This window comes from Clarias gariepinus, chromosome 2 (assembly GCF_024256425.1).
Source record: "Clarias gariepinus isolate MV-2021 ecotype Netherlands chromosome 2, CGAR_prim_01v2, whole genome shotgun sequence".
NCBI classification, from domain to species: domain Eukaryota; kingdom Metazoa; phylum Chordata; class Actinopteri; order Siluriformes; family Clariidae; genus Clarias; species Clarias gariepinus.
Window position 1 is genome coordinate 40,182,082 of NC_071101.1, and position 25,094 is coordinate 40,207,175.

A 25,094-nucleotide genomic window follows, 5' to 3' on the forward strand; every position below is an offset into this window, starting at 1 on the left:
AGGACCTTTTGTGGTACTTCCTCATCCTGTCAGAAATGGATATCAAAATATTAAGCATGGTAAAATTTTCTTATAATGTGAGGATTTGTAAAATAGCCATTTTCAAAAAATAGGCTACAACAATCAAAATGATCCATTGGTATCGATGACGACATATAATAAGTACCCTTATACACTGCCTGGCAATTTCAAAAGGGTCTAATTATTGGGATGCATCAAGCAAAAAAACCAAAAAAACAAAAAAACAACAACAACAACAACAAAAACTTAGCAGATTTTACATTACCAAAGCAAATAACCCTTAAACACCTGTCTACTTACCTGTCTACCTTCAAGGTCTACTAAACAGCTGTGTGACCATAAGTTAACCACTTGTTAATGAGACTCATAAGAAAAAAAAAGGTTTAACTTGTTATGGAGCATAAAGATTGGACTTTGAGCAATACAAAAAGTTCATGTAGCCCCATGAGTCCAGACTGACCCTATTCCAGAGTGATGGGTTCGTGAAGCGATGCACCCATCATCCATAGTCTCCACAAGCCTCTAGAGGTAAAGGGGTTGCTTCAGTTGATTAGGTCCTGGCTCTGCAATGGTATGTGTCAATAAAATGAAGTCAGCTGATGACCAAAATGAAAGGAGTTACCAGGTTATCACGTCTATGGAGTTTTTATTCTCCCATGGCACAGACATATTATTCCAGGACTAAAAATGTGATTGAGTGGGTCTGTGAGCATGCATAATTTATTTATTTTAAAGTCACTGTGTTACTTCACATTGGGATCGCATTGGAGCCAGAAGCTATCTCAAGAATATTTGGTAAGAAGGAGGAATTCACTCAAGATGGCGGTGCATGGCAGAAACATAAGAAACTCCGCTTAAGGGAACTGGGGATTCTGGAGCTGTGAGGTGGCAACCGGATATCCGACGTAAAAAATACAGTTAATCAAAGTAAAACAGATAGATTCTTTTAAAACAAATGTTAACTTTAGAATCCTGAGTTGTTACCTATCTAGCTAGCTAGCTGTACTATACGAGGGGTTGCTTTAGTTATGAAAACGGATACGTAGCATCAAACTAAAATAAAAATCGAGTTAGTAGTAACATTTAACATAACCTTTAAATTCAATCATGTTAAAGTTCATTATAGCCATACCACTAAATATTTATCGGCCAACAGTATCCAGACCCGACTATGCTAATAAACTAAGCTAGCATCGGTGGGACTATTTCAGGAAATCCATGATGATGGTGTTAAACTCAGCTTCCTTTTTGTTCCTTTTAAGCAGTACACAACCTCTAGCTGTTGTCTCGCAACTGGAAAAGTTTTCTCTAAAGGCTTTTGTCTTGTGATGGCAGGAACTGACGTAAAGATAACACATCTAAGCCTCAGGTCGAGAGGTCAAAAGCAGCTTGACAGTAATGGCTCGTCCACTATGGACACACTGTCCATGGCGTTCTATTCATGCTAGCGCCTCATTTATGCCAGAGAGATAGGCTTTGTAAGCGCGTACAAAGCTCTGACCTTAGTGCAGGATTTGTTCGGTATATGTTTATAATGGTCATTTCAAATTAACACAATTTGCCCAGGGAAATATAAGGTTTCACTGGAAATGACTACAAAGTATGGTTTATACAGTAGATGCCAGCCTATAAAATATTCTGCAGGTTAACACCATTTGCTTGTATATCTGTGCTTTTATTTTAAAACCTTTTATGTTGAAGATACTGTGTGTTGTGTATATAGTGTATGAGTATAAATCTAAACATGCCTAAATCTAATAAGAATATGAGTAACTATCAATGAGAGAAGGAGTAAATCATAACAGATGACTGGGAGGAAAGGTTTAAATCTAATCCCTGGTGCCTGCCATAATCTTAATACAGACAGACAAAAAAGATGATGAAGCTGATATAAGATGTTGTGATTGTTTTGCATAAGTTTGAATTAATATTAATACATTTCTGCATATTGATTTACTTTTCATGCGGTATAGGAAGTTTATACAGTACAATGCAAAGGTCTTGGACACATGCAAATAAGTGCTGTAGAGCAAGGATGCCTTGCAAAAGTTAAAATAATTAATTAAATAAAATACCAAAAACAGTCATTAATAAAACAAATTCATCATGTGGCATGACAATGCTTTAAGGACCCTTTAATTTGTGCAGGTTTACAAGTAAATTAGCTACTAAGTTTAACTCAGCATCCTGCAGAACCAACCACAGTTCTTCTGTTGCACCTGCTTCTTTTTTTTTTGCTTGCAAAACCCGATAGCTTCAGTTATCTTTGGTTTTTGGTCTAAAAAGCGGTCATTTCTTATAAAAAAAAAACAAAAAAACTTTATTTTCTGGTATATTGCCTCAATGATAAAGTCAGATAAATAAATAAATAAATAAATAAAACGATAATAAAGTTTGAACCAAAAAACGCGGGGTTCCTACGTAAGTACATCTTTTGCACAGCACATCTAAGGTAGATCTGAAATCTATAGGTACACTAACTCTATAGGTAGAGTGAACCATCTTTTAATATAGCACATACAGTACATGTGCAATTACTGCAGCAGTCTGTATAATGAAACAATAGCGAATATTATCTTAATTATGTCCTTTTCATAGGTTTTTTTTCTGTTCTATATCATTATAATTATAAATCGTTCTTAAAAAGTTGTTACTCCCGATCACATGATCAATAAACTTTTAAATATCAATCCTGAAATTCATTATATTGACAGATGTCTACCTTTTAAAAAATGTGTTGAAACCGATCCTTTAACCAAAACGACCATTCACCTTTTCCCATTTTCATAACAAAGCTACACATAAAATATCATGCGTACGTCTTATACCTCGATATACTACACGAATCAAATTACATCAGAATCATCATTCCATCAGCATCCTGTCCACCTCCTCAAACCATCCTTTTTGTACACAGAGTTGAAGTCTTCGTTCTAGATTGTTCCAGATCGAGCTCATTAAGTCAACAGCCTCGTGGGACAGAGGATAAACTGTCACTAGGCCCAAAGAAAGGATCGAGGGAAACGGAAAAGACACCTAAGTTGGGACGGCCAAAGTTGGTCAGGAGTTCATACAGAGCCGAGAGATAAAAATAAATAAATAAATAAAAGTAAATAAATAGATTCATATATATATATAATGTTTTTCTTACCGTGGGTCATACACAGAGAGGCGGACAGGGATCCGTTTGAGTAGTTTCATTCCTCATTAGTATCTGACGGTCTGACTGATGCCCCATGTATGTGTGTTTGTGTGTGTTTATGTGTGTGTGTATGTGTGTGTGTGTGTGTGTGTGTGCGTTGGTGGGTGGATGAGTGAGCGTGCATGTGCCACTTTGTAACTGACTGTGTCATTGCCCCCTCCTCTCAGATGTAAATCCCCCTCTCCCCCAGTCTTTCTCTCTCTCTGTGTCTCCCTCTCTCTCTCTGTGTCGTGCTCCCCACTACTGTTCTTCCTCCCAAACCCACATGTTTGTACAATTGTCCTGTCATATCCATCCATGCTCTCTCTCTCTCTCTCTCTCTCTCTCTCTTTCTCTCTCTCTCTCTTTCCCTCAATATTTCCCATCCTTCTATTATAATCCGTATGTGGCTATAATGTGTGTGCATGTGCATGTGCATTACACATTACACACATTCCCTTACTCCACTTCTCAGAACCTGGCCAGTACCCACCTTCTGTGGCGAGTTGTCATGGCAACAGTGTGTAAGCAGACATAAATAGATGTAACTTTGACTGCAGTGGTTGTGGTCCTGAAATGTTCATATGTGGGATGACAGATAATCACATGGGAAGATAAGAGTTAAGCAAACAGGCCGTCGTGTGTGGTTGTGTGGTTGTGTGGTTGCTGCCACCTCGTGGTTTCAATACACTTATGAGTGTGTGTGTGAGAGAGATATTTAGTGAAACTGACAGGTTTAGGAAACCACCTAGCACAGCAATGCTACAGTAGCATGTTAGATGCAACCAACTTGACATTACTATGATCTTTAAATTTTATAGATCAACACACACACACACACACATGCATGTAATAAAAAATAAATCGGACTGGAAGTAAGAAACGAAATCATAATGCAGATACATTAGGATTATTAACTAATAAAGAAATAGGGTAAAAAATAGGGATTAAATAAGAGAGAGAGAGAGAGAGAGAGAGAGAGAATAGCTGGGTAATAATGAATGTTTTACTGCTGTGCAAAGTTGCAGACCGAGCACTTTTTAATGACCGTCCAGGGCTAAGCCACCTAATCTGAGGATCCTAATAACGTCTTGTAGAGGAATCAGTGTGTTACTATAATGTGACTAAATCTGACTTAATGCAGTTATAAAGAGTCAAAGGTAATCCCATACGCACAGACACACACACAACTTGCATTACAATATACAAAAATTAATTTAATACACTTCATTAGGCATTTACGTAATATTCCCTTTGATTTATATTAGCATTCATGCTGTGATTCAAAAATCTACATTAATACACGTACTAGAGGAAAACTTAAACTGCCACATGGGGGGAGAAATAGATTTTCAGACTCTTTGCTCAACTTGTGCAAATGTGTACGTTTCGTTTGACTAACAGCTCGGCAGCTTGAGTAAAGTACATTTTTAATAATCCCGAGTTTAATCTTGTTTATCTGGTATCAGATTGAAACTGTAAACGGTATGAACTGATTTACGTCTAAATTAAACCGTCATATAAAGCGATGAAGGGCAACATGTGCGGTATATTGTGTTCCAGAAGATATCATAGTGTAGGCGTATATAATTCACACACACCACAAAATAGCATAAATATATGATACAGGATATCAAGTAATATATTTGTATTAATAAAGCGTAGACAATATGGAGAAAACCTGGATAGGGTACCAATCTATCGTAGGGCACACAGGCACACACCCACACACAATGGGCAATTTGGGAACGCCAATCAGCCTAATCTGCATGTTATAGGACTGTCGGAGAAAACCGGAGTACTCGGAGGAAACCCACCAAGCACAGGCAAAAGACAGGAATCAAACCCTCAACCGTGGAGGTGCGAGGCTTCACCCCACTATGCCGCCATATTTTACTTCTAATAAATACCATTAAAATTGGTCCAACATCCATTGGTCAAAGCTTATACTGCTTATACTGCTTTCACAAGTTGGCACAACCTTTTAACAACCCAAAAAAGTAAAAAAAAAAAAAAAAAAATTTTTTAAATAATAATAAAATTAAATCCCTTTGGGGTTATTCTATTTAGATCCCGTGTTAATGTTTAGATAGAATTTCTCACCCTGTTTCCATGTTCCCATTAGTCTTCTTCTGGTTTCTTTACACTGTCCAAAACCATGGTGATAACCAGACTGTGCTAAATTGCCTTTAGGTGTGAATAACAATATAATAATATGTGGATCTCTGTGCACAGTGTTCCTGGAAATGCCTGGATTCACCATGTACTGGCTCAGGACAAAGCGGTTAATGTTAAATGATAAATAGTGGCTGCTGTGCTTTTTGAATTCTCCGCTATGTTATTTGTTGCGTTTATGAACGTTAGAGGTTTTTCGGTTAAAAACCTGCATAATTAAGCAAAGAAGCAGAAGTGTAAATGCTTATTGACATGGGGAGGAGTTTAATGATTACATTTTTACCATGTTTTCAATCCAAATATCAAAAGGAACATATTTAAGTGACTTTAGTCAGGGGTACAGTAGCTCAGTGGTTAAGGCATTGGACTACGGTTCGGAAGATCCCAGGTTTAAAACCCACAACCACCAAGTTGCCACTGTTGGGCTCTTGAGCGAGGCAATTAACCCTCAACTGCTCAGATGTATAATGAGATAAAAATGTAAGTCGCTCTGGATAAGAGCGTCTGCCAAATGACTAAATGTAAACTTTAAAGGTTTACTAGGATAGACTAAGACAACGCATAAGAAATTTTACCAATAGTATATGTACCATGGTATTTTTGACAGTACCATGGTACTTATTGCTGATGGTGCATACCTTGGTACTGTACAATGGTACAGGTATTAATACATGGCACATGGTTGGCACATGGTTGCATGGTGCTATATGGAGTTCTAACGGCATCCAATATGGTGCTGTCTGTAATATAACATATAAGAAGTCCCGTGGTCCCATAATATCTACCCTGGTACTCTAAGTCTTATGTTGTTTCCCATGGTATGTGTTATAATTTACCATAATAAACTATAATACATACCATAGTAAAAAAAATTTTATACTGTAGGAACTAATATACTGATTGCCATACATTGGCAGTAAATAAATTCCCATGTGTGTTCCCATTGAATCTCATCCCCCAGGTCTCTTCATCCTCATTAACATGACCTTACATTCACCCCATGAACCTACAGAGTGACCTGGTCAACTGGGGACATGATCGAGTGAGGACATGATACGGACAGGTTGGCCCAGGTCAATAAGAAAGGGGCTGTGTTTTTACTTTCTCTGCCATGTAAAGAAAGGTACATGACATAGAAAGGCAAAACCGGAGTGCAAATGGAAATGATCACCGTGTTCCTTGATGATGTCCCTTGGGGATCCACTGCTGTGCCGCTACGCCTCATGAATTCTCAATTGACAATTGTGACACTTGCACAAACAGGCACACACTTTTCCTCTTTTCTTTCCAAGCTTTACACTTGATCAATTTGTCTATTTGAATTCCAGTCACTTCCAGATTAAGTGCTTTAAATATCAACCGAGGTTTGGAATTAAGACAGTAACAAATCTGCATTTCAGATCTTCAGTTCGTCTGTCTGTAAATGAGTTCGTATCGTGTGTATTGGACATGTGCATGGGTCTTGTTCTGAGTAGGATTATATGGCTAGTCATTGGATTTAGTGGCTGATTCTCCTTCTATAATCTCTTGTCAGATTAACAGATCCCAGTGCTTTATTAACGTGTCTGTAATGTAGACAGATGCTGCTCACTTCTAATACCAGCATTGTATCCCTCCTCCCCCTAAAAACATAATTACACCGATCGTTCCAAAATCCCAAGCTCTTTTACAGCTTGAAGGATTTATTAGAAAAGTACTGAAGGAGTGACCATACATTTAACATTTTAGTACTGCTTTTTCACTTGGTCTCTTTTGCAAAATGCTACAAAACACAGGAGGAGTTTCTTTTTAGAAGCTATCTGACCCAAGAATAGTGATAGATCATGTGTAGCTCTTCTAATACAGGAAATTATACATGTACAGTATGCAGTATTATAGAACTTAATTACTGTGTAGCACAGCCTGTGCATCTTGTACAATAATAATAATAAAATAATAATAATAATAATAATAATAATAATAATACTGTATGTAGCAGAAAAAGAATTGTATTATTTTAATAGTAGATGTAGTAGGAGGGAATATAAGAAGTAGCAGGAAAAGGAACAGCAGCAATAGTAGTAGTAGTAGTAGTTAAAGTAGTAGGATTAGTTGACGCAGTAGAATCAGAATCAAACCATAAGCCAGTTAATTAAGATAATAAGACTCAGATAATTGTTAAAAAGCAAAAAAGTTGTAGCGATAAGACGAAAGACGAGGTTTACAAAAAAGAACAGCGGGGAAAGAGGAGGAAGAGGACAAGGAGGAGGAGAAGGCGTGGAGTCGGATGAGTAGATTAAAGTGGATAAAGTGGATATTCTGGCCTGGCGCCAGTCTGAAAGGTGACACTAAATCTGTTGCTTTTCTCCCACAATGAGACCCAGCAGGATTACAGACCACCGCGTGATGAGACATTTCATGACTGGCTGCGAGATCTCTGGAAGCTACCTAGGTGCATAAACTCCAATTTAGTTATAGTGTAACTCAGTCGTCTGCAAACCACAATGTCTATAGAGATGACTTTGATCATGTATGTTAATAATAATGGCGAATTTATTATTATTTTTTGTTAAAAGCAAAATCAAAGCCTTGGATTGATTCCAGAGTACCAGGTATAAAGTTGTTTGTTTCCCACTTACACAATTTGAAGCTAAGTAGATTGAGCCAGCTTCTTAAAAATAGCTACAAGAAAACATACTACAGAGATGCATAGTGAATGAGAAACAGATCCTTTTCTGCATCCCTCAGCATCAATCCTGAGAAACCTGACAATCGTAGCAATTTTTTTTGCAATGGTGTGTGTTTTCCAAGGCATTGTCCAAATAGTTTAGATAATGTTTATATCGACTTATCTTCAGCCTCCCTATCACTGCTCACTCTCTTCATTCCTGTTCCATGTCTACAGTAGATCTTTGCAAAGCCACAGAACAGGCAATATGATTGGAACCAAAAAAACAAATTATTATAACAAAAATGTATTATTATTTTAGGGTATTTCTGAAACTGGAAAAAAAAAAACAGAAAAAAACACCAGTACTTTATGTCAGTGGTGTTTAAGCTCTCAAGAACCACTTAATCCTTAAAGGCTTATAAAATGCAAATGTTTTCATATCTTCTATGTAAATCAGTAACATTACACTTCAAGCACCATGAACACCTGTGTATAGGGAAAGTGAATGACATGCTACAGTAAATCTTCTCATTAAACGAGCGAAACCTGTTTTCCCAATAGAGCTGCAGTGCACTTGGTGATAATAAACGTTTTTATATTTTCTGCTAGTTTTATTTTTTGCCTTGGGCCAGACGATGAACATCAGACATCCGCTGTTTACCGTGATCGTGTTTTTGATCTTCTGCACCAGTTTGTTTCAGGTCAGCCTGATCCTCCAGCTCAGCCTCTGGCATCTAAGATGTGAGCTGGAGCTCTAAACATGCAGTGAATACACTCGTGTTCTACGCAGTTTTTTGTTAGCATTTTTACATCTCTTTGGATGGCACTCAAATTTTCCCGGGCAGGATGATGTCATTCGTCTGGCTCGAAAGGAAGATCAGTGCCATTGTGCATCATCTTCACTAAAATTGACTTTCTAGTCTATTAGATATTAAAATTCACCCTGAAGTGAAGTCAACATTACTATTGCAAGCAGTTTAGAGATTGGTACAGTAGTGACTTAACGGCACAGCTCGATCAATTTCTGGACACTTCTGGATATTCTGACAATATCTCTGGTTTTTCATTATTATGGTAAGAGTTACCAGTGCCAGGGTGTGATACCTGTCCCAGCACATTCACAAGATGTTTAAGATGTCATTCAAGCAGCTGTTCTTATGTCCTCCAAAACCAGACTAAAGTCATAATTTGATTATAATTATTTTTATTTTGACTTTTAATCATTTGGATATGATGGCGTTTTTTTTATTTTATTTAAAAAGGTTTAACTCAGGGAACACCTATTATGTCTGTATTAAAACCTTAAGGTTGCTGTTTTGCACATAAGAACAACATTTTACACCATCTGGACATCACTTAGCAAGCCATTTTATTTTACATCAAAACCAGCTTTATTGCTAATCTCTCAAATTTTTGCTAGGATGTTAATAAATCTGACAGCACATCCGCAGATTAGCTGAATGCTAACACCTCCATCACTAAATAAAAATCTTATATGGGAGCAGACAAATTACAGTGATAGCTGTTATGTCTCCTTGTCTTTGTCATATGTGGTAAAGTTTAGATTTATTTATTTATTTATTTATTTATTTGAGGAATTTACTCACCTCAAAGCTAAATGCTAAAAACGATTCCCTGTTCTGCTTTAGTGATCATAGTAGTTATAGAGAAATGAAAGCAGCGACAAAAACTCCAAAAAATATGTGTTAGATATTGTCTTATTAAGCACCAGAAGAACAGAAGATGAACTTAATGCGGTTTTCCACAACATGGCGTAGCACAAGCCTGGAGAGGACATGGTTGATGCAGGACACAGGAAGAACTTAAGAAGGATGTTTCATTGATGGTATTGACCAGTCACTGGTGTAACTAAGGACTGAACTGAGTTGTGGATGTCACTGTGTTGTTGCTAACATATTATAACACACTGCATAACACACTAAAAAGAAATGGATATCCGCTCCTTCCACATGCATGAACATGACTTAAAGTTTTAAGACTTTGAGTCGCTTTGATTGTGACACAAAGCTGCAATTAACTTTTTTTATTTATGTTTTCCAGAATTAGAGAAATTCTAAATGGTAAGTTTATTTACTCTCTCTCACTTATTGTCTATACCGTTTAATCCTGTATACAGGTTCGTGGAGGGCCTGGAGCTCATTCCAGAAGACTTAGGGCACCTTGGACAGGGTGCCAATCCATTGCATGACACACACATACATACACTCATATGTCTTTGGAAGGAAACCAGAGTACCCGGAGGAAACCCACCAAGCACGGGGAGAACATGCACACAGAGGTAAGAGTCGGACCTGGTCCCTGGAGGTGCAAGTCGACAGTGCTAACCACTAAGCCAACGTGCTGCCTGCAATGGCAAGTTGAAATCTTTAAATTCGATATTGTCCTTTTTTTACTTTTACCATTTTTACTTGTTGAGGTACATGCAAAATATATTTCCATTGTGCAACTGCTAGACTTCTTTGAACTATTTATAGGAGGCAAAGTGAGTTGTTTTTCTGACGCCACACACAAGAGCAGCAGGTTCAAAAAATCATGCAAATCCTTATAAAAGATTTTCAATGATTGCAATTAGAAGTCATTATATGAATTTTCTTTTTTTCAGTAGCTTCACACAGATGTCCTGCTCTTTCTGATTTAGACACACAGCAGGACTCCCGGTTCCTGTTTTCATGTCCGATTTCTCTTTTTACAGCCTCAACAGAGTATGACTCACGGCTCACGGCGGCATTGACAGGCCCCGGTGTCTTATTAGCTTGTCATATGAATCACTAGGCAGCCTTGTGTGTAGATTTTTTCGGCAGGTTGCTGTGATGTTTCTGGAGACGTCCCCCGACAGAAATATGCTCCCTCAGGAATAGCGCATACTGACAGAGTTTCATAACTTCAGGAGGACACCTTTGTTGAGAAAGTCCAGGTTTCGTCCCTCGCGCCGTCTCTGTGCCCACTCGTGTTTATCCAGAACTCTTTTTCTTCCCTGTCCTTCTTTAGAATTTGAAATCATGTTGCTAAGTAACCACTACATAATTACTAGCATGAAGGTTTCTGGCTCTTGTTTTTTTTTTCTAAATGGGTCACTGCTCCATTTTTCTTTTGTCTGATGATGCTTATGTACGCGTCCTGTGACAAGGACACATGCCCACACAATACACACACACACACACACACACACACACAACTGGTTACATTTATAGAATAATAGATGTTATTCATGGATTGTATTTTTATTATAAACCAATTTCCAGCTGAATCGTTCTGAATCACTGATCGCGCTACGTCACAGGGCATGCATAACACGTTTACAGAAAAATGCTATCTACCTTCTAACAGTATGTATACGTTCCACTCACAATCACCCTCGAGTACCTACAGTGCATCAATGTTATCCCCTCTTACCCAGAGCGCACAGCCAAGTTTACTTCCTTAATGAATGACACATTGCTGGGATTTGAACTCAGAGTCTCCTAAGAGCAAAATGCCTGTGATATTGACATGAGAAAAATCACATCCTCTCATCTGATGCTTATATTTACTTAAGCGATTTATTTTCTTCCCTCATGTGCTGACTGACTACCTGACAACCTGTATAAATATGTACATGAATACTTCAAATGTAATGAAATTATACTTAAAATTCTATAGATGTAAGTAAACTGTTAATTAACTACATGATCTATATATATATATATATATATATATATATATATATATATATATATATATATATGTACACACACTTGCTAGCTTGACCCTTCAAAGGTTTTGAAAAGGTATGGAGAAATAAACTGATTTGTGTTCTGTCGTTTTGCACAATAAAAGTCCCAGTTTGACTTGAACACCCCTCATACTTGTGTTTATAACATAACTTACTTAAAGGTAAATGTGCCTCTGACATTGTGCACAGCCATACTGATTCTAAACTCCCAAGTCTTATTGTAGGAATTCCCATTTGTCCGACTCATTTGGCAATTACTAGGTACGACCTTGAGAACAGCTAACCTTAACATACAAAAAGAAACTGGTAACACTTTATACAGGCCATATATATATATATATATATATATACCAATTTTTTTTAAATAACCCTGTTATTTATTTATTTATTTATTTATTTATTTATTTATTTATTTTAAACACCAGGGTTATTTATTTTTTATGCATGTCTAAAAAACAACTTGTACTGTACAACGTGACAGGCTTTTATAGCTTCTATAAATAAACCAGAGATTTTCACACTTTAGACCATTTGAGAATCAGATACTAACACACTCTCATTTTTAACACCTTTATAAATAGTTTACATAGCCACTGATATTGTGGTTATAAAAAAGAGGCATAGCCAGTGTGTTCAAATAAAAATGTGAAGCAAATAAAACCATTACCTGTTTTTTTTTTGGTCCTTTTAGATTTTTCCCCTATTGTGACATCATATAAGTAGAGGCCCTGCCTTGGCTTGTTGCTCAGGACTGCTGTTCTTTTAGGGGCGTGTCTCAACAGTAGATCATTTACATAGACACACCAAAACTGTGTGTTCTGAGGAGTTTAATGTACTATTCGCACAGGATAAGATTTATCTGATGTCCGGTTAGGGTTAAAAAAAAATAAACCGATTTAGTTATCGTGCTGTGTGTCATTTACATTTCAGCGAGTTAAAATCTAATAGCTCGAGCTGTACGCTTGCTTTTTCTGTAACACAATAACCTTGATTTATGACGTGAACCTTCTTGTCTGTTTGGAAATGTCATTATACTGCAGGTCTGGCTGTGTGATATAAACAGCAGAGTGTTTACCGCATCCTGCTATACATATCATCCATCACTTTCTAATCATTCTTTTTGCTTTCACTTTTCTCATTTTTTTTAGCCTTCTGCTTCTGCACATTATATTGTTGCATGATGTATAGTGATATGACCTCGCACTCAAAATACTTTTAAACCACTCCAACGCAGCCTCTATTCTTCATGGAAGATGGATAAAAAGGCAGGAAACAAAAACCTTGAAATATAAATACTGGCCAAATCACAGACATGCTGATTCGCACAGGACTATTATTATCACAGGACCTCGGTGTTCGGTGAAATATGGTAGGAATCTTTACTTTACAAATTACAGGCATGGCCGATTCGCACGGCATTAAGATCACAGACAACCTTTGCAATTATTACAAATGGCACGAGGTCCCCAGGTAATACTAGGCATACTGGAGTTAGATACAACTGACCTGTACCACCTTAACTGAATTACTGTACCTCCACGTACTGTAGGTTGTCAGATTTTACTCCTCTGGCCTTAAGTCTCCTGGGATCAAGATGGGTTCACAAACCTTGAGATCATCACAAATGCAGACTAAACATTTTTCAAAAAGATGATACATAAACAAGATACATAGCAAGCTTTGAAATAATACCTTGTATATTATATATAAATACCTGATGGGGTTGTTAACACTGGTTATAAAGATAAAAAAAAAATGTAATTTATCACTTTTAAGACCTGCAGCTGCCGGCATTGCTATTGGACAGGAGGAGAATTTTTATTAGGATATTGATATATTGAATATTAAGTGATGTCAAGTTTTAAAAAGTGCAGAGCACTCCTGAGTGGTGCAGCGGTGAAGTTTGATTCCCGGGTGATGCTGTAGCCTCCTGCATCCGGGGGCCTGGAGAGAGCTGATTGGCCGAGCTGTCTCAGAGGGGATGGACCAGAGGTACTCGGCGCTCTCGTATCAATCCTGGCTCTGAGTGTGTTTAATCACTTTCAACGATCACATGACTCTAACTGGTATTAACCTTGATGGGGGAGTGCCCTACTAATGGGTGGGAGTTGGACACGGCTAAATCAGGAAGGAAATCTTGGGGAAAAAATCCTAAAATAAAAGATTTTTTTTTTTTTTTTGCAAAATTATTATTTTTTTTTTTATAAAAAACTAAATATGCACAACATTCTTTGACCAATTATTCTTGAGGTGGCCAGAAGCTTAAAAATAAAATGTAATGTTTTAATGAAAATTCTTTTTGAAAAATAATGACTTACTATATAATAAGAATAATTTATCTGTTGGATCCAGACGGTTCTATTAACTAAGCCAGCTGATTCTAATGAGCACAAATCTTCAGCCATATGGGCTCGAATATTTAGGGACATTACAAGTTATATACACAGACAGAGCATGTTGTATGTTGTTTTGCTACCACTGTATGGAAGCAAAGATCCAGTGACCAGAACATCCATACAGCCCACTGGCGCACTGTTGTTGTTTTTATTGTCATTTTATTTTATTTTATTTCAGAAAGACGGAAAAAATAATCTTTCCAGAAGGCGAAGTCATATGTTTATTCGTCGGTTCAAAAAAATATTGAACAGTCGCATTCTTATTAATGCTGGATCGTTATCATATCTCACCCACATTTCCATGTTCCACTGCTCAAATTTGCCCACACGGGTCAGGAGGTCTGACGATGGGCCTCTTTTTCTTCTAGACATTAACACACAGCCAGCCAATAGAAATGTCAGGGTCATTTTTGAATTATTTATTAATTTTTTGCTATCTTTTAGACAGAAAGAAATGGGCTATTCAACTGGGTTGAACTATTATCACATTACAGACTCGTAACTACACATAGTTGACCACTCAACCACCAGTTTGCAGAGTGTAAGACCTTTAGCTTGACAAACTGTAAGGAGAGTTATTATATACGATTTCTAATGCGTTTAGGGAAAACGTGGACACAGATCTAGCCAATCCACAGGAACTGAAGTGTCTCGAGTGTGGAGGCCAATCAACAATTAGCTGCACACCCGAACCCCCACACACTCAGGTATGTCAAGAACTCTTAAACGTACCATTTCTGCAGCCCATTTTACAGCTAAGTATCTCAAACTATGAAAGACAGGGAGAGAGAGAGACATAGAGGAACCCCACAGTCACAGTGGTCCTTATCTCCTCCTACGACTGACTCATCACATCTCTAGGTATAAAGGAAGTGCTGATTGGTTGCTCCTAACAACCCCCAGATTGACTGCTGGCTGGCATGTGTGTAAAAGTTCATGATAGCTCGGGTTCTAGTCTGAGAGAGACTCCTGAGTCTGGAAGCTCTTTGTTGGTGTATGATGCCCCCTGCTGGTGGCCAAAGATAGATAGATAGATGGATAGATAGATAGATAGATAGATAGATAGATGGATGGATCTACTGTATATTGTCATTGCTTATTACGGATATGCAGCAAATCTGAATAAGTAAAACTACAGTTAGTATTTCAGTATGTATAAATATAAAATAAATATGTGCAGAAACGATACAAATGGTATTAAAGATATACAAATATTAATATTTATAAAATACACAGGATGTGTACTGCACTGTATATACATCAATATCTTCATTATTATGATGGATAAATTGAAATGAAATTGTATGCATACTGTATACAGCACACAAGACAATTCGTTCAAGCCAAACCAGGACTTGTGATGAAATTTCTAATGGATGAAGGCGTAAAAAACTAAAAGACATTATGTTAATGAGATGGTCCTGATCTTGTTTCAAGCTAATTTCACATGTTTGGGGCTTTAAAGGAGTTCCTGGGAGGCCAGCGTTTTAGACATAAAGCAGACAGTTCGATCACGGCTCCGGTGTACTGAGAAAACGTTCTGCTCTCCTCACCTCCTTCCCGTACATGTGCTCCTCGTCTTCTCTCAAATCTGTACAACCACGGTGTAAAGTAACAGAATGACCATATCCTAGCCAAAACGCTTTTGAAGAGATGACTTGTCGGACTCCTGTATGTATGTGTAAAAAAAAGAGGGTGGTGCTTAAAGCACCAAATGGATTATAAGAACTATGCTTGTCAGGGTCCGAGTTCCCATTTGCCATTAACACTCCATGACAATAAAGAAATCTCAAAGAACCTCTGGAGTCAGCCACGTAATCCAGAGCATGGACAAACCGCAGTGTATTTAAAGGATGTAGGTTTTGTTTTTGCCTTAGGCTGATACTACAGTAGGTTTGCCACTAAATTAGCAGTAAAGTTAAAGGTCCAGTGCTGTGTATGGTCAAATTCAATACCTCAGGGCTCCATGTTAAACATTCAGGTGAGGTCGAGTCCTAATAAGGGACTGACCGGTTGTATTGTATTTGTCCTGAAAGGATTTTTTTTTGAAAGATACATTTAAATTTATGGCATTTGGTAGATACCCTTATCCAGAGTGACGTAGATTTTCATCTCAGTATACTGTACATCTGAGCAGGTGAGGGTTAAGGGTCTTGCTCAAGGGCCCAACAGTGGCAAGTTGGTGGTGCTGAGGTTTAAACCTTCAGTAAACAATCAGTAGTCCAATGCCTTGAATACGCTTACCCCTAGATATGCGAATAGGTTATTTTAATACCTTATATATAATATGTTGATCAACAGGGCATGGAGAGGCCAGGATTTCCTCCAGCAACTGTAACATAACCCACCACAAATGCTCATAATGTAATATACATTAATAATCTGTTCAAGCGTTAAATACACATTAAGTAAAACAACAATATTTTCAACTTAATAAGTCTTTAATTCATATTTATATATATAACTTCCTCATTTTGTACAAAAAATATTAGACATCAGCTCAGTAAAGCAGATAGGCATAAATATCAACAAATCAAATTTTCCATAGCAAAGAATGCTAATAGCAGTTATAGACATAATCTGAGTGCAAACAACAGAATATCTATGTTTTTTTAATAAACAAATACAAATATACTTATTTTTTTTCATTTTAAGTAAAGACAGCTGTAAAAAAATTAAATAAAATCCGTTATTGTTGTTATTATTTAGCTGTTTTTTTATAATAATAATAATAATAATAATAATAATTTTTTGGTGCTTGGCCCCTTATAGCAATCGTAAGCTGACATTTGAGTTGCAAGCATTTTAGTCAACATAAAATCACCAAAAATCGTTCAAATTTTTATTTTCTTAAACGTGAGACATCATTTAATATGACTAAGATAGCGATGCATGTAAAACAAACAAACAAATAAACAAACAAACAAACAAAAACCTGCAAGTACACATTCATTCACGTCAACCGAAGTGCATATCTCTTTACATAAATGCTATCCTCCTCAGCCTTTTCTACAATCTTTTTTTTTTTTTTTTTTGGGTTACTCTCACAGTTCTAATCTTTGTGCAATTACACCTTTTATTATTGAATTAATTCAATGATCTATCTATTTTATTTATTAGAAATGAACTTCCTCGTGACTGTAAGAGTGTTTGGTCACAATCATCTTCATCTTCATCCTCATCGTGGCTGTCGTCGTCTTCGTCATCATCCCCGTTGTCATGACAACCTCCTGGTCAGCCATCGGTGGGTAAGTGGTCACAAGGGCTCGCTGTTACCAGGCAACCCTCCAACAATATCTATAAAGAGCCGAAGACAGAAAAAGCGATGATTAAAAAAAATGGAAGAAAGGGATAGACAGGATGAAAGGAATTAGCTCTTGTAGAATATTTTTATTGCAGCAAAAGTCTAATTTTGCAAATACTATGAGACAGCAATGTGTTTCTTTAGCATGCACGTAAACTTTTGGATTATGTACTGTACATTTTAGATTTAACCCCTTCTTTGTAATTATAATAAAGTGAGAGAATTAATAACGAATATTGGTTAATTACAAGTGGACTAATTCTTGAACAGACGCATGATGGCGTTGGACTCCAGCTCCCAGAATGCACTGTGGCCTACAAACCCTGCCAACACATACTGCACCTGTACCTCCCATCCCAAGCCACACACTCTATTTCACGCTCCAACTCACCTGATTACTCACCGCTTGCTTCTGGACTCAAATCACTTCCAGACAATTTTCCTATTGCAGTTTTAACAATACACCTTGTCCCGAAGCAGCTTTACAGACTTATAAAGATCTTAATTTTAAGCGTATAAATGTATCCCTAGTGAGCAAGCTAGACGTTTAAACGGCAAGGAAGCACTCCATGAGATGACCTAAGCATCCTTACCTTGAGGGGAACCAGATTCAAGAGGGAACCATCCTCATTTTTAAGACCTTATATTGCGATAATAAATAATGTCTTTTTCTATGACTATATACTGTGAAGAAAACAATTGTCCACACACACACACATATATATATAAACACACACACACACACACACACACACACACAGACACACAGTACCAGGGTGATCCAGGGACTGGTTTCTGTTCTGGGGGGCTCTAGGTTTTTTCACAGGGGGGTTGCGAGAGATTGGGGGCTTCTCCAGGTTATTAGGGCTGTCCCTGTCAGTGCCTGTAGCAACAAACACGGCAGACAAGGACAAGGTCAGGACATGTTACACATGCACATCTTACACACCGATATACAATAACATCTGACTTAAAACACACACACACACACCACACGTGCATACACACACAGTACATAGTGTTTGTGCATTAATTCTCATATACAAAGCCTTACAATGATGATGATGATGATGATGATGATGATCAATATAAATGAGTGTGTACAGAGGCACGGGTGTAAATGTCTCCTATAGGCATGTGTACAGATTTCTCGAACATACTGTACTGTATAATGAGCCATATGGACCATACTCTTTGAGTGTATGTGTGTGTGTGTATGACTATGACTACATACTGTACCTGTGTCGCAAGACAGAGCTTTCCTGTTCCTCTGCGGTTTGACCGGCGCCTGCGGTCTCACACACTCCTCACCTGCTCACCATGCATACACAGTACACCAAAGAATGAAGAATAACCTTGGATTCATGTAGTCATAAACATTACACTGATTTTATATAATTGATATAAAAATTTATCAAGTGTATTCATTTAGTTAATTTTGGTGTTCTGCTGGAACATGAACATCAAAAAAGATTAAAGTATACAGTATAAGTATTGTATCATAAAGGTTGAACATAATACCAGTACAAGTCAAAGCAGACCTTGAGTATGGGATCGTTCGGTCAGTCCTAAGGTGGGTTTTGAGGAGGCTGGGGGTGTCGCCGGGACGATCTTCCTATCACTGGCTGATTCGGTGGGTGACAGCACATATGAGCCAGTCTTCGGCTATGAGGCGGTACAGAACACAGGACAGCTTTAAAATCAGTTATCACTGCATTTAACACTTATACCTCAAGACTTTCCAAAACTATAGGTTAGTGTACAACAAATCAATGTGCTTGATTGTAGGCTGTATTATTATTATCATTATTATTATTATTATTATTATTATTATTATTTATCGTTCAATTAATTGTTTTTCATTTCAAATAAATTTTTCCTATTATTGACTATGCAGACATTATTTATTAAAATACTTCTGATACGAACTTAAAACCTCTAAACATTGTTCACAATTCTTTATGTAGGCTTGTTTTGAGATGTCCTTATAGAACTCATCGTTGTATGTTGTATGAAGCTCTCGATTGGCTTCAACCCAAATCCCGAAGGCAATATCATTGGCTTCAGTTTCTTTTCAAGTCTATTTATTTTGATTTTCTTTCTTGTTTAAAACAGTTTATAGTTTCATCTACATCTATTTATTTCCTTCGTCGTATGCAGTATCCACATTTTTCTATTCCTAGAATTTTTCCTGAAGTTGGTCGAAGGTCTTTTCAATATAAAGCTCCATATGATTGGAACAATCTACCTTCTTCCCTTAAATCAATTACATCTTTTTATCTTTTTAGAATCAACCTAATATCTCATTTGAAAACAACCTGTTTATGTGTTTCTAACTTTTGGTTGTGAACTGCCTACAGGTTATATATGTATGTATATGTGCATGTGTATATATGTATATATGTATATATATTATTTCTAATAATGTTTTTTATTATAATTTTTTTGTTAAACTACCTATATTCATATTTGTGTTTTCATTATTGTACTAAAACGTATATTGCTTTGTATGCACATGCCTTTTTCTTTTATACATACTTGTTGATTATGGGTGGGTGAATTGGGAAGAAAGCTGTGAATTTTATTTTTTTATTATTATTACTTGTGGTGTATTTTGTATTGTTTTATGTATGTGTTAAAGGGTCCCCCTCGAAAATTAGATGGAGCATCTCAAGGGGATTTCCCACAATTAAGAAAAAAAAAAAGAAATGATAATTATTGGCTATAACCAACTTCAAACTGTTACCATTGTAATTGAAGCACTCAATAAGAAGTCAAGAACACAAAAGGATAACCATGACCCCTAATGGGTAGCTTATGAAGGGACATGCTTTGGTCATACTCATTAAAATAATTCTCTCATGCTGTACTCTACCAAGGATAAGAATCGGTCCTGATGCTGTACATTTATCGCTTATAACCAATAAAATTTTATAATACCACAAGTGTTCAAGTCAAGCCAGGCTTTCTGATTGCACAGAATCACAGGGCACGGTTATGAGAGTATATCTATATAATCTCCTGCTACACTAATGCACTTATCCCAGTGTTTTACTAGTGCTTGGAATCCATTAAGGGAGAAAAAGTTTTCCCAGAGCCATGATCAGACTGCCTGCTTCAGGTCTGAAACGCTGGCCTCCCAGGATCTCCTTGACCAAGACATATGGAAATGGCTTGGAGTGAGGTCAGGACCGTAGGGGGATGTGGCAACAACTTCCAGTCGAGTTCCTGTAGAGTGCAAGTGGTGTTTTTTTTGAATGATTGTTCCCACAGACGGATGCGTCTCTTCTGTAAGTTGGTCACAAGCTATTCATTCATTTTCAAGGATCAGGCGTTCCACTCGCTGAACTTTCATGGTAATGACCGCTGTGGGCTCCGAGCCACCTCAGACGGGAATGTCATTCACGGATGTACAGCCTTCTTTAAAAAGTTTGCACCATTCAAACAGCCGTATCATGAAATCCTCCGTAAATGTCAATCGGTTTTAAGCCCTCATTCATCTTCAATTTCATTGCAAATTTGACATGAACACCCCTTGTAGAAGATCAAGGCACAACTTGAGCCTTGTTCAGATTTCCTGGAACAAATACTAACCTGCCTTCTCTCTTATGGTCTTACCTACAGTAAAACACACAAAGTACTTAAGAGTGTTTACCTTAAGTAAGGCTTTTTCATCTGCAAGGGCAGGTAAGTGCAAAGGTGTCTTGCTATAATGTATATGTGCTATCGTTATCTTTGGTGTGAGTGCTGGGATGGGCTTCAGCATAACATTTTGAACATGCCATAGTGATGGAAAGTAATAAGGCTGCTATTAAGGCTTTCCATGCAGTCGGGAAAAGTTAAGTCTATGTGCTCAGAGAGTCAAACCATCCATCTATATATGATCCCCTGCAAACAGCCCATAATGTTCTGCTGTGCCACAGTGATTTGGATCCTCCTGCAAGCCTTTGGTACCACGTCCTGCCATGGGGATGATTGTGTTCTGGGCTGCTGTGATTGCAAAATGTCCTGCAAATCCAACGCCACACTCATTGTAACCCAACTTGTCATGTGTTTATGCTCTTGGCTTAGACAGAATATGAATTCAAAACTGTTAGCAGGCCCCGCCTTCTGTGCTTAATTGGTCAGAAGAATGAAGTCTGATGGATGATTGGGAATAAACCTGGAGCATTAGGCTAAGACTCAAATCACTGTGTTTTTAGCCCAGCTTGTGTGAGGTTCAGAAAAATCTGTCTAAATCAGTCTCGTTTATCACTGGTTAGAAACCTACAGGATGAATGCGGGATTTAAACTTGTTTCTAAGCCCAGTTAAAAGACCAAAAATATAATGAGCCACTCAAGGTTTTGCAAAATTTCGCAATCAACAGACATCTTTAACATTTTTTTTCTTCTACATATTTTTGAAGGATTTTTTTTCTTATTTATTTTTTCTTTCCTATCCTTAGTAGGGTATTGGTGGCTCAGTGGTAGGTTTCTCGCCTGCCATATGGAAGGCCCAGGCTTCATTTATACCCAATGCCCAAACTCCAGTCACTAGACGCATGCAGACATCCTCATACCTTTGCTGGGATTGGAGGATGGTGTGACTCCATCCCTCCATCTTTGTCCTTCCTTTCCATTCGGAAATTATTGCTCTCTCCAAGTTCATCCTCGGTCCCTAAAACAAATATTAAAAACCCAGAACAGAAATGTTAAAAAAAAATAATAAAAATGCATGGCTTATCTCTACAGTATTTTAGATGTTAAGGAGATGTTGCAGTACCAGAGCTTTCCTGCAGAGGTCTCTGTCTGAGTTTGGCTAAACTGGGCTTGCTGCTCTGCGGCGGAGGCTCCGGTTTGGATGGGCACAGTATGAGACGTCCCACTGATGTCCCTCTGGTGCCTACCCCCCTACATCTCTCCTCTGATGGACACGACTCGATCCGGTGCTCCATTTGTGGATCCGAGGGTGGGCTTCTTTCCATGGGCTGCTCCCAGGAGCCTGAATCGGAGTGCGCGTCTGTGATTATAGACGCTTCACAGTAAATTTGCTTATCTGCATCTAAGCAGATTTCCTTCTCAGAAATGGGGGACGGCATCCTGTGCTGCCCGAGTGTGTGTCTGTCCAGCCACTGCCTCTCAGACTGCCTGTCCACCTGCCTTAGATCTGTCCACTGTGCATCCGTCTGCTGCTTTGGCTCCGCCCACTTTCTGTCCAGCCCTTTTCTCGTCTCTAACCACTGTTTCTGTTGAGCCTCAGCCTGCCTGTCAATCTGCCTCAGCGTGTGTCTGTCCAACTCCCTCTCCGCTTGCCTGTCCGCCCTCCATAGACCTTGCCTGTCTAGCTCTCGGTCTATCTGTCTCAAAGCCTGTCTGTCTAACTCTCTCTCTGCCTTCCACAGGGTCTGCCTGTCTAACTCCCTGTCGGTCTGTCTCACAGTGTGTCTGTCTACCTCTCTCTCAGCGGGTTTATCTATCTGTCTCGACATTTGTCTGTCTAGCTCCTTTTCCGCCTTCCTCAGGGTCTGCCTGTCTGTTTCTCTTTCGGAGGTTTTGTCCGTCTGTCTTGACGCTTGCCTTTCCAATTCTCTGTTTGTGTGTCTCACAGTCTGTCCATCTGTCTCACTCTCGGATTTCCTGAGGTTTTGCCACTCAAGCTCTCGGTCGATTTGCCTTTGCCTGTCTATCTCCCAGCTCATCTGTCTGTCTCCCGGTCGTAACGTCTGCCTGTCTAATTCTCGCTCAGCCGCGCCCGAGGACGTGTCATGGTCAGGCTCTATGTCAGGTTTCTGTAATCACAAAAAGAGGACATGATGAATATTTTTGTCATGAAACTAATCATGTCCTAGCACATCCCTGAGCAGTTATTTGTTCTTACTATGATGTGAACTTTCCTACAGTTACAAAACTTTCCTTTTAAACATCAGGACTGGCAGAAAGCCACAATAAAAACCCTCAGGAATAAGCTAGGATTGTGCTATAAGAATTAGCATTTCATTTCACTAACAGATGGTAAGAAAATGACACAGCAATCACTGAGGTAATTAACATCACAGTGTTATTTTTTTTTCTTCTTATTTAACACCCGTACTCATTCAACAACCTTCAACTATCCAAGCGTCACGATTCTGAAATCAGCTGTGGACATGGACCGTACCATTTTGCCAGTATAAAAGGGGTGTTTGTTTGTCCGGAATGTCGAGAGCGGCATTCCCTGGACAGAGCGTATCTCCATCATTCCCACTCTAGGCTCGTCCACTTTCGGTTCCTCTACATTCCCGTCAGCTTCGCCCGCACAGCTACTTCTATAAGGTATCCTGGGAGGCTGGAGAAGAGTGTAGACATTCTCGAGTGCGTTCCTGGATAAGATCAGAAAAACAGAGCAGGAAAAGTTATAAATATGTTAGTTCTTATTAACAGCTTTATTGAGTTATATTTTGTGCATTACAGTAGACTGAAAACCTCTTCACTTTAACACTCATTATTAACTAAGTGTGTTTCAGATTACTGCATGCATATGTGATGAAATCCCCTTCGGATCATATGCCATATCTACTGTCTTCATATTTTGCTTCCAAAGAGCTACAGTAGACTTTCCTATATAATTATTGTATATCTTAAGAAAAAATTTTCCAGGCTTCCTGAAGAACTTTTGGCTCTCAATCACAGTCCAGTCCCTGTAAATGTTCAGTTTCAAAGGAATGTCTTTGCTTGTTAAGTCAAACAGTGTAATATTTAGGTGCTTCAATCAGGCCTCTTATCCCCAGTGAAGGGCATCCTTAATGCTTCGGGACACCAAGACATCTTGGACAATGCTCTGCTTCCAACGTTGTGGCCACAGTTTAAGTTTAAGACCCTTTTCTATTCCAACATGACTGTGTATGACCCCAGTGCACTAAGCAAGCACTATAAAGACATGGTTTGATGAGTTTGGTGTGGAAGAACTTGACTGGCCCGCACATAGAGCCCTGACCTCAACCCCATCGAGCACCTTTGGGATGAACTGGAACAATTCAATTCAATCCAATTTTATTCGTATAGCGCTTTTAGCAATTTTCATTGTCGCAAAGCAGCTTTACACAATCAAAAGAATTATTTAAGTTTGTATGAAATGTGAATTTGTATGAATCAAAATGGTCAGTTTGTCCCTGGTGAGCAAGCCGAGGGCGACAGTGGCAAGGAAAAACTCCCTGAGATGGTAATAGGAAGAAACCTTGAGAGGAACCAGGCTCAACAGGGAACCCATCCTCATTTGGTTGAAATAGAAAGCAGTAAATGATCTGCATTTATACAGTGTGTTAGATGGGAGGCAGTTCAGCTATAATAGCTGATGTTAATTGACAGAACTGAGATTGCGAGCCAGGCCTTCACATCCAACATCAGTGCCTGACCTCATAAATACTCCACAGAAAGAATGGGAAGGAATTCCCACAGAAACACTCCAACATCTTCCAAGAAGAGTGGAAATGGAGGTCAGGCACTGATAATGGACGAGACGGCCTGGCTCGCAATCTCTGTTCCAGTTCATCCCAAAGGTGCTCAATGGGGTTGAGGTCAGGGTTCTGTATGCAGGCCAGTCAAGTTCTATATAGCTGCATAAGTGGGACTGACTACATTAAAGTAGATGTATTTGGATACAATGTCATTGCAGGTTT

General features: G+C 38.4%; 1 protein-coding gene across 2 annotated transcripts in view; it reads right to left on the minus strand.

Moving 5' to 3' along the window:
- Positions 1–16,881: 16,881 nt before the first annotated feature.
- Positions 16,882–25,094, minus strand: part of LOC128542696 (capping protein, Arp2/3 and myosin-I linker protein 3-like) — a 58,170-nt gene continuing 49,957 nt past the window's right edge. The window contains exons 34-40 of one of the 2 annotated variants that reach the window (XM_053512656.1): positions 23,597–23,798; positions 22,223–23,228; positions 22,020–22,117; positions 19,002–19,125; positions 18,700–18,771; positions 18,233–18,343; positions 16,882–17,453 (exon numbers count right to left, since the gene is read on the minus strand). In XM_053512656.1, the coding sequence (XP_053368631.1) occupies positions 17,413–17,453; positions 18,233–18,343; positions 18,700–18,771; positions 19,002–19,125; positions 22,020–22,117; positions 22,223–23,228; positions 23,597–23,798 (1,654 nt within the window). In that variant the 3' untranslated portion in view covers positions 16,882–17,412. The remainder of the gene's footprint in view (positions 17,454–18,232; positions 18,344–18,699; positions 18,772–19,001; positions 19,126–22,019; positions 22,118–22,222; positions 23,229–23,596; positions 23,799–25,094) is intronic. The other variant, XM_053512665.1, reaches the window with a different exon arrangement.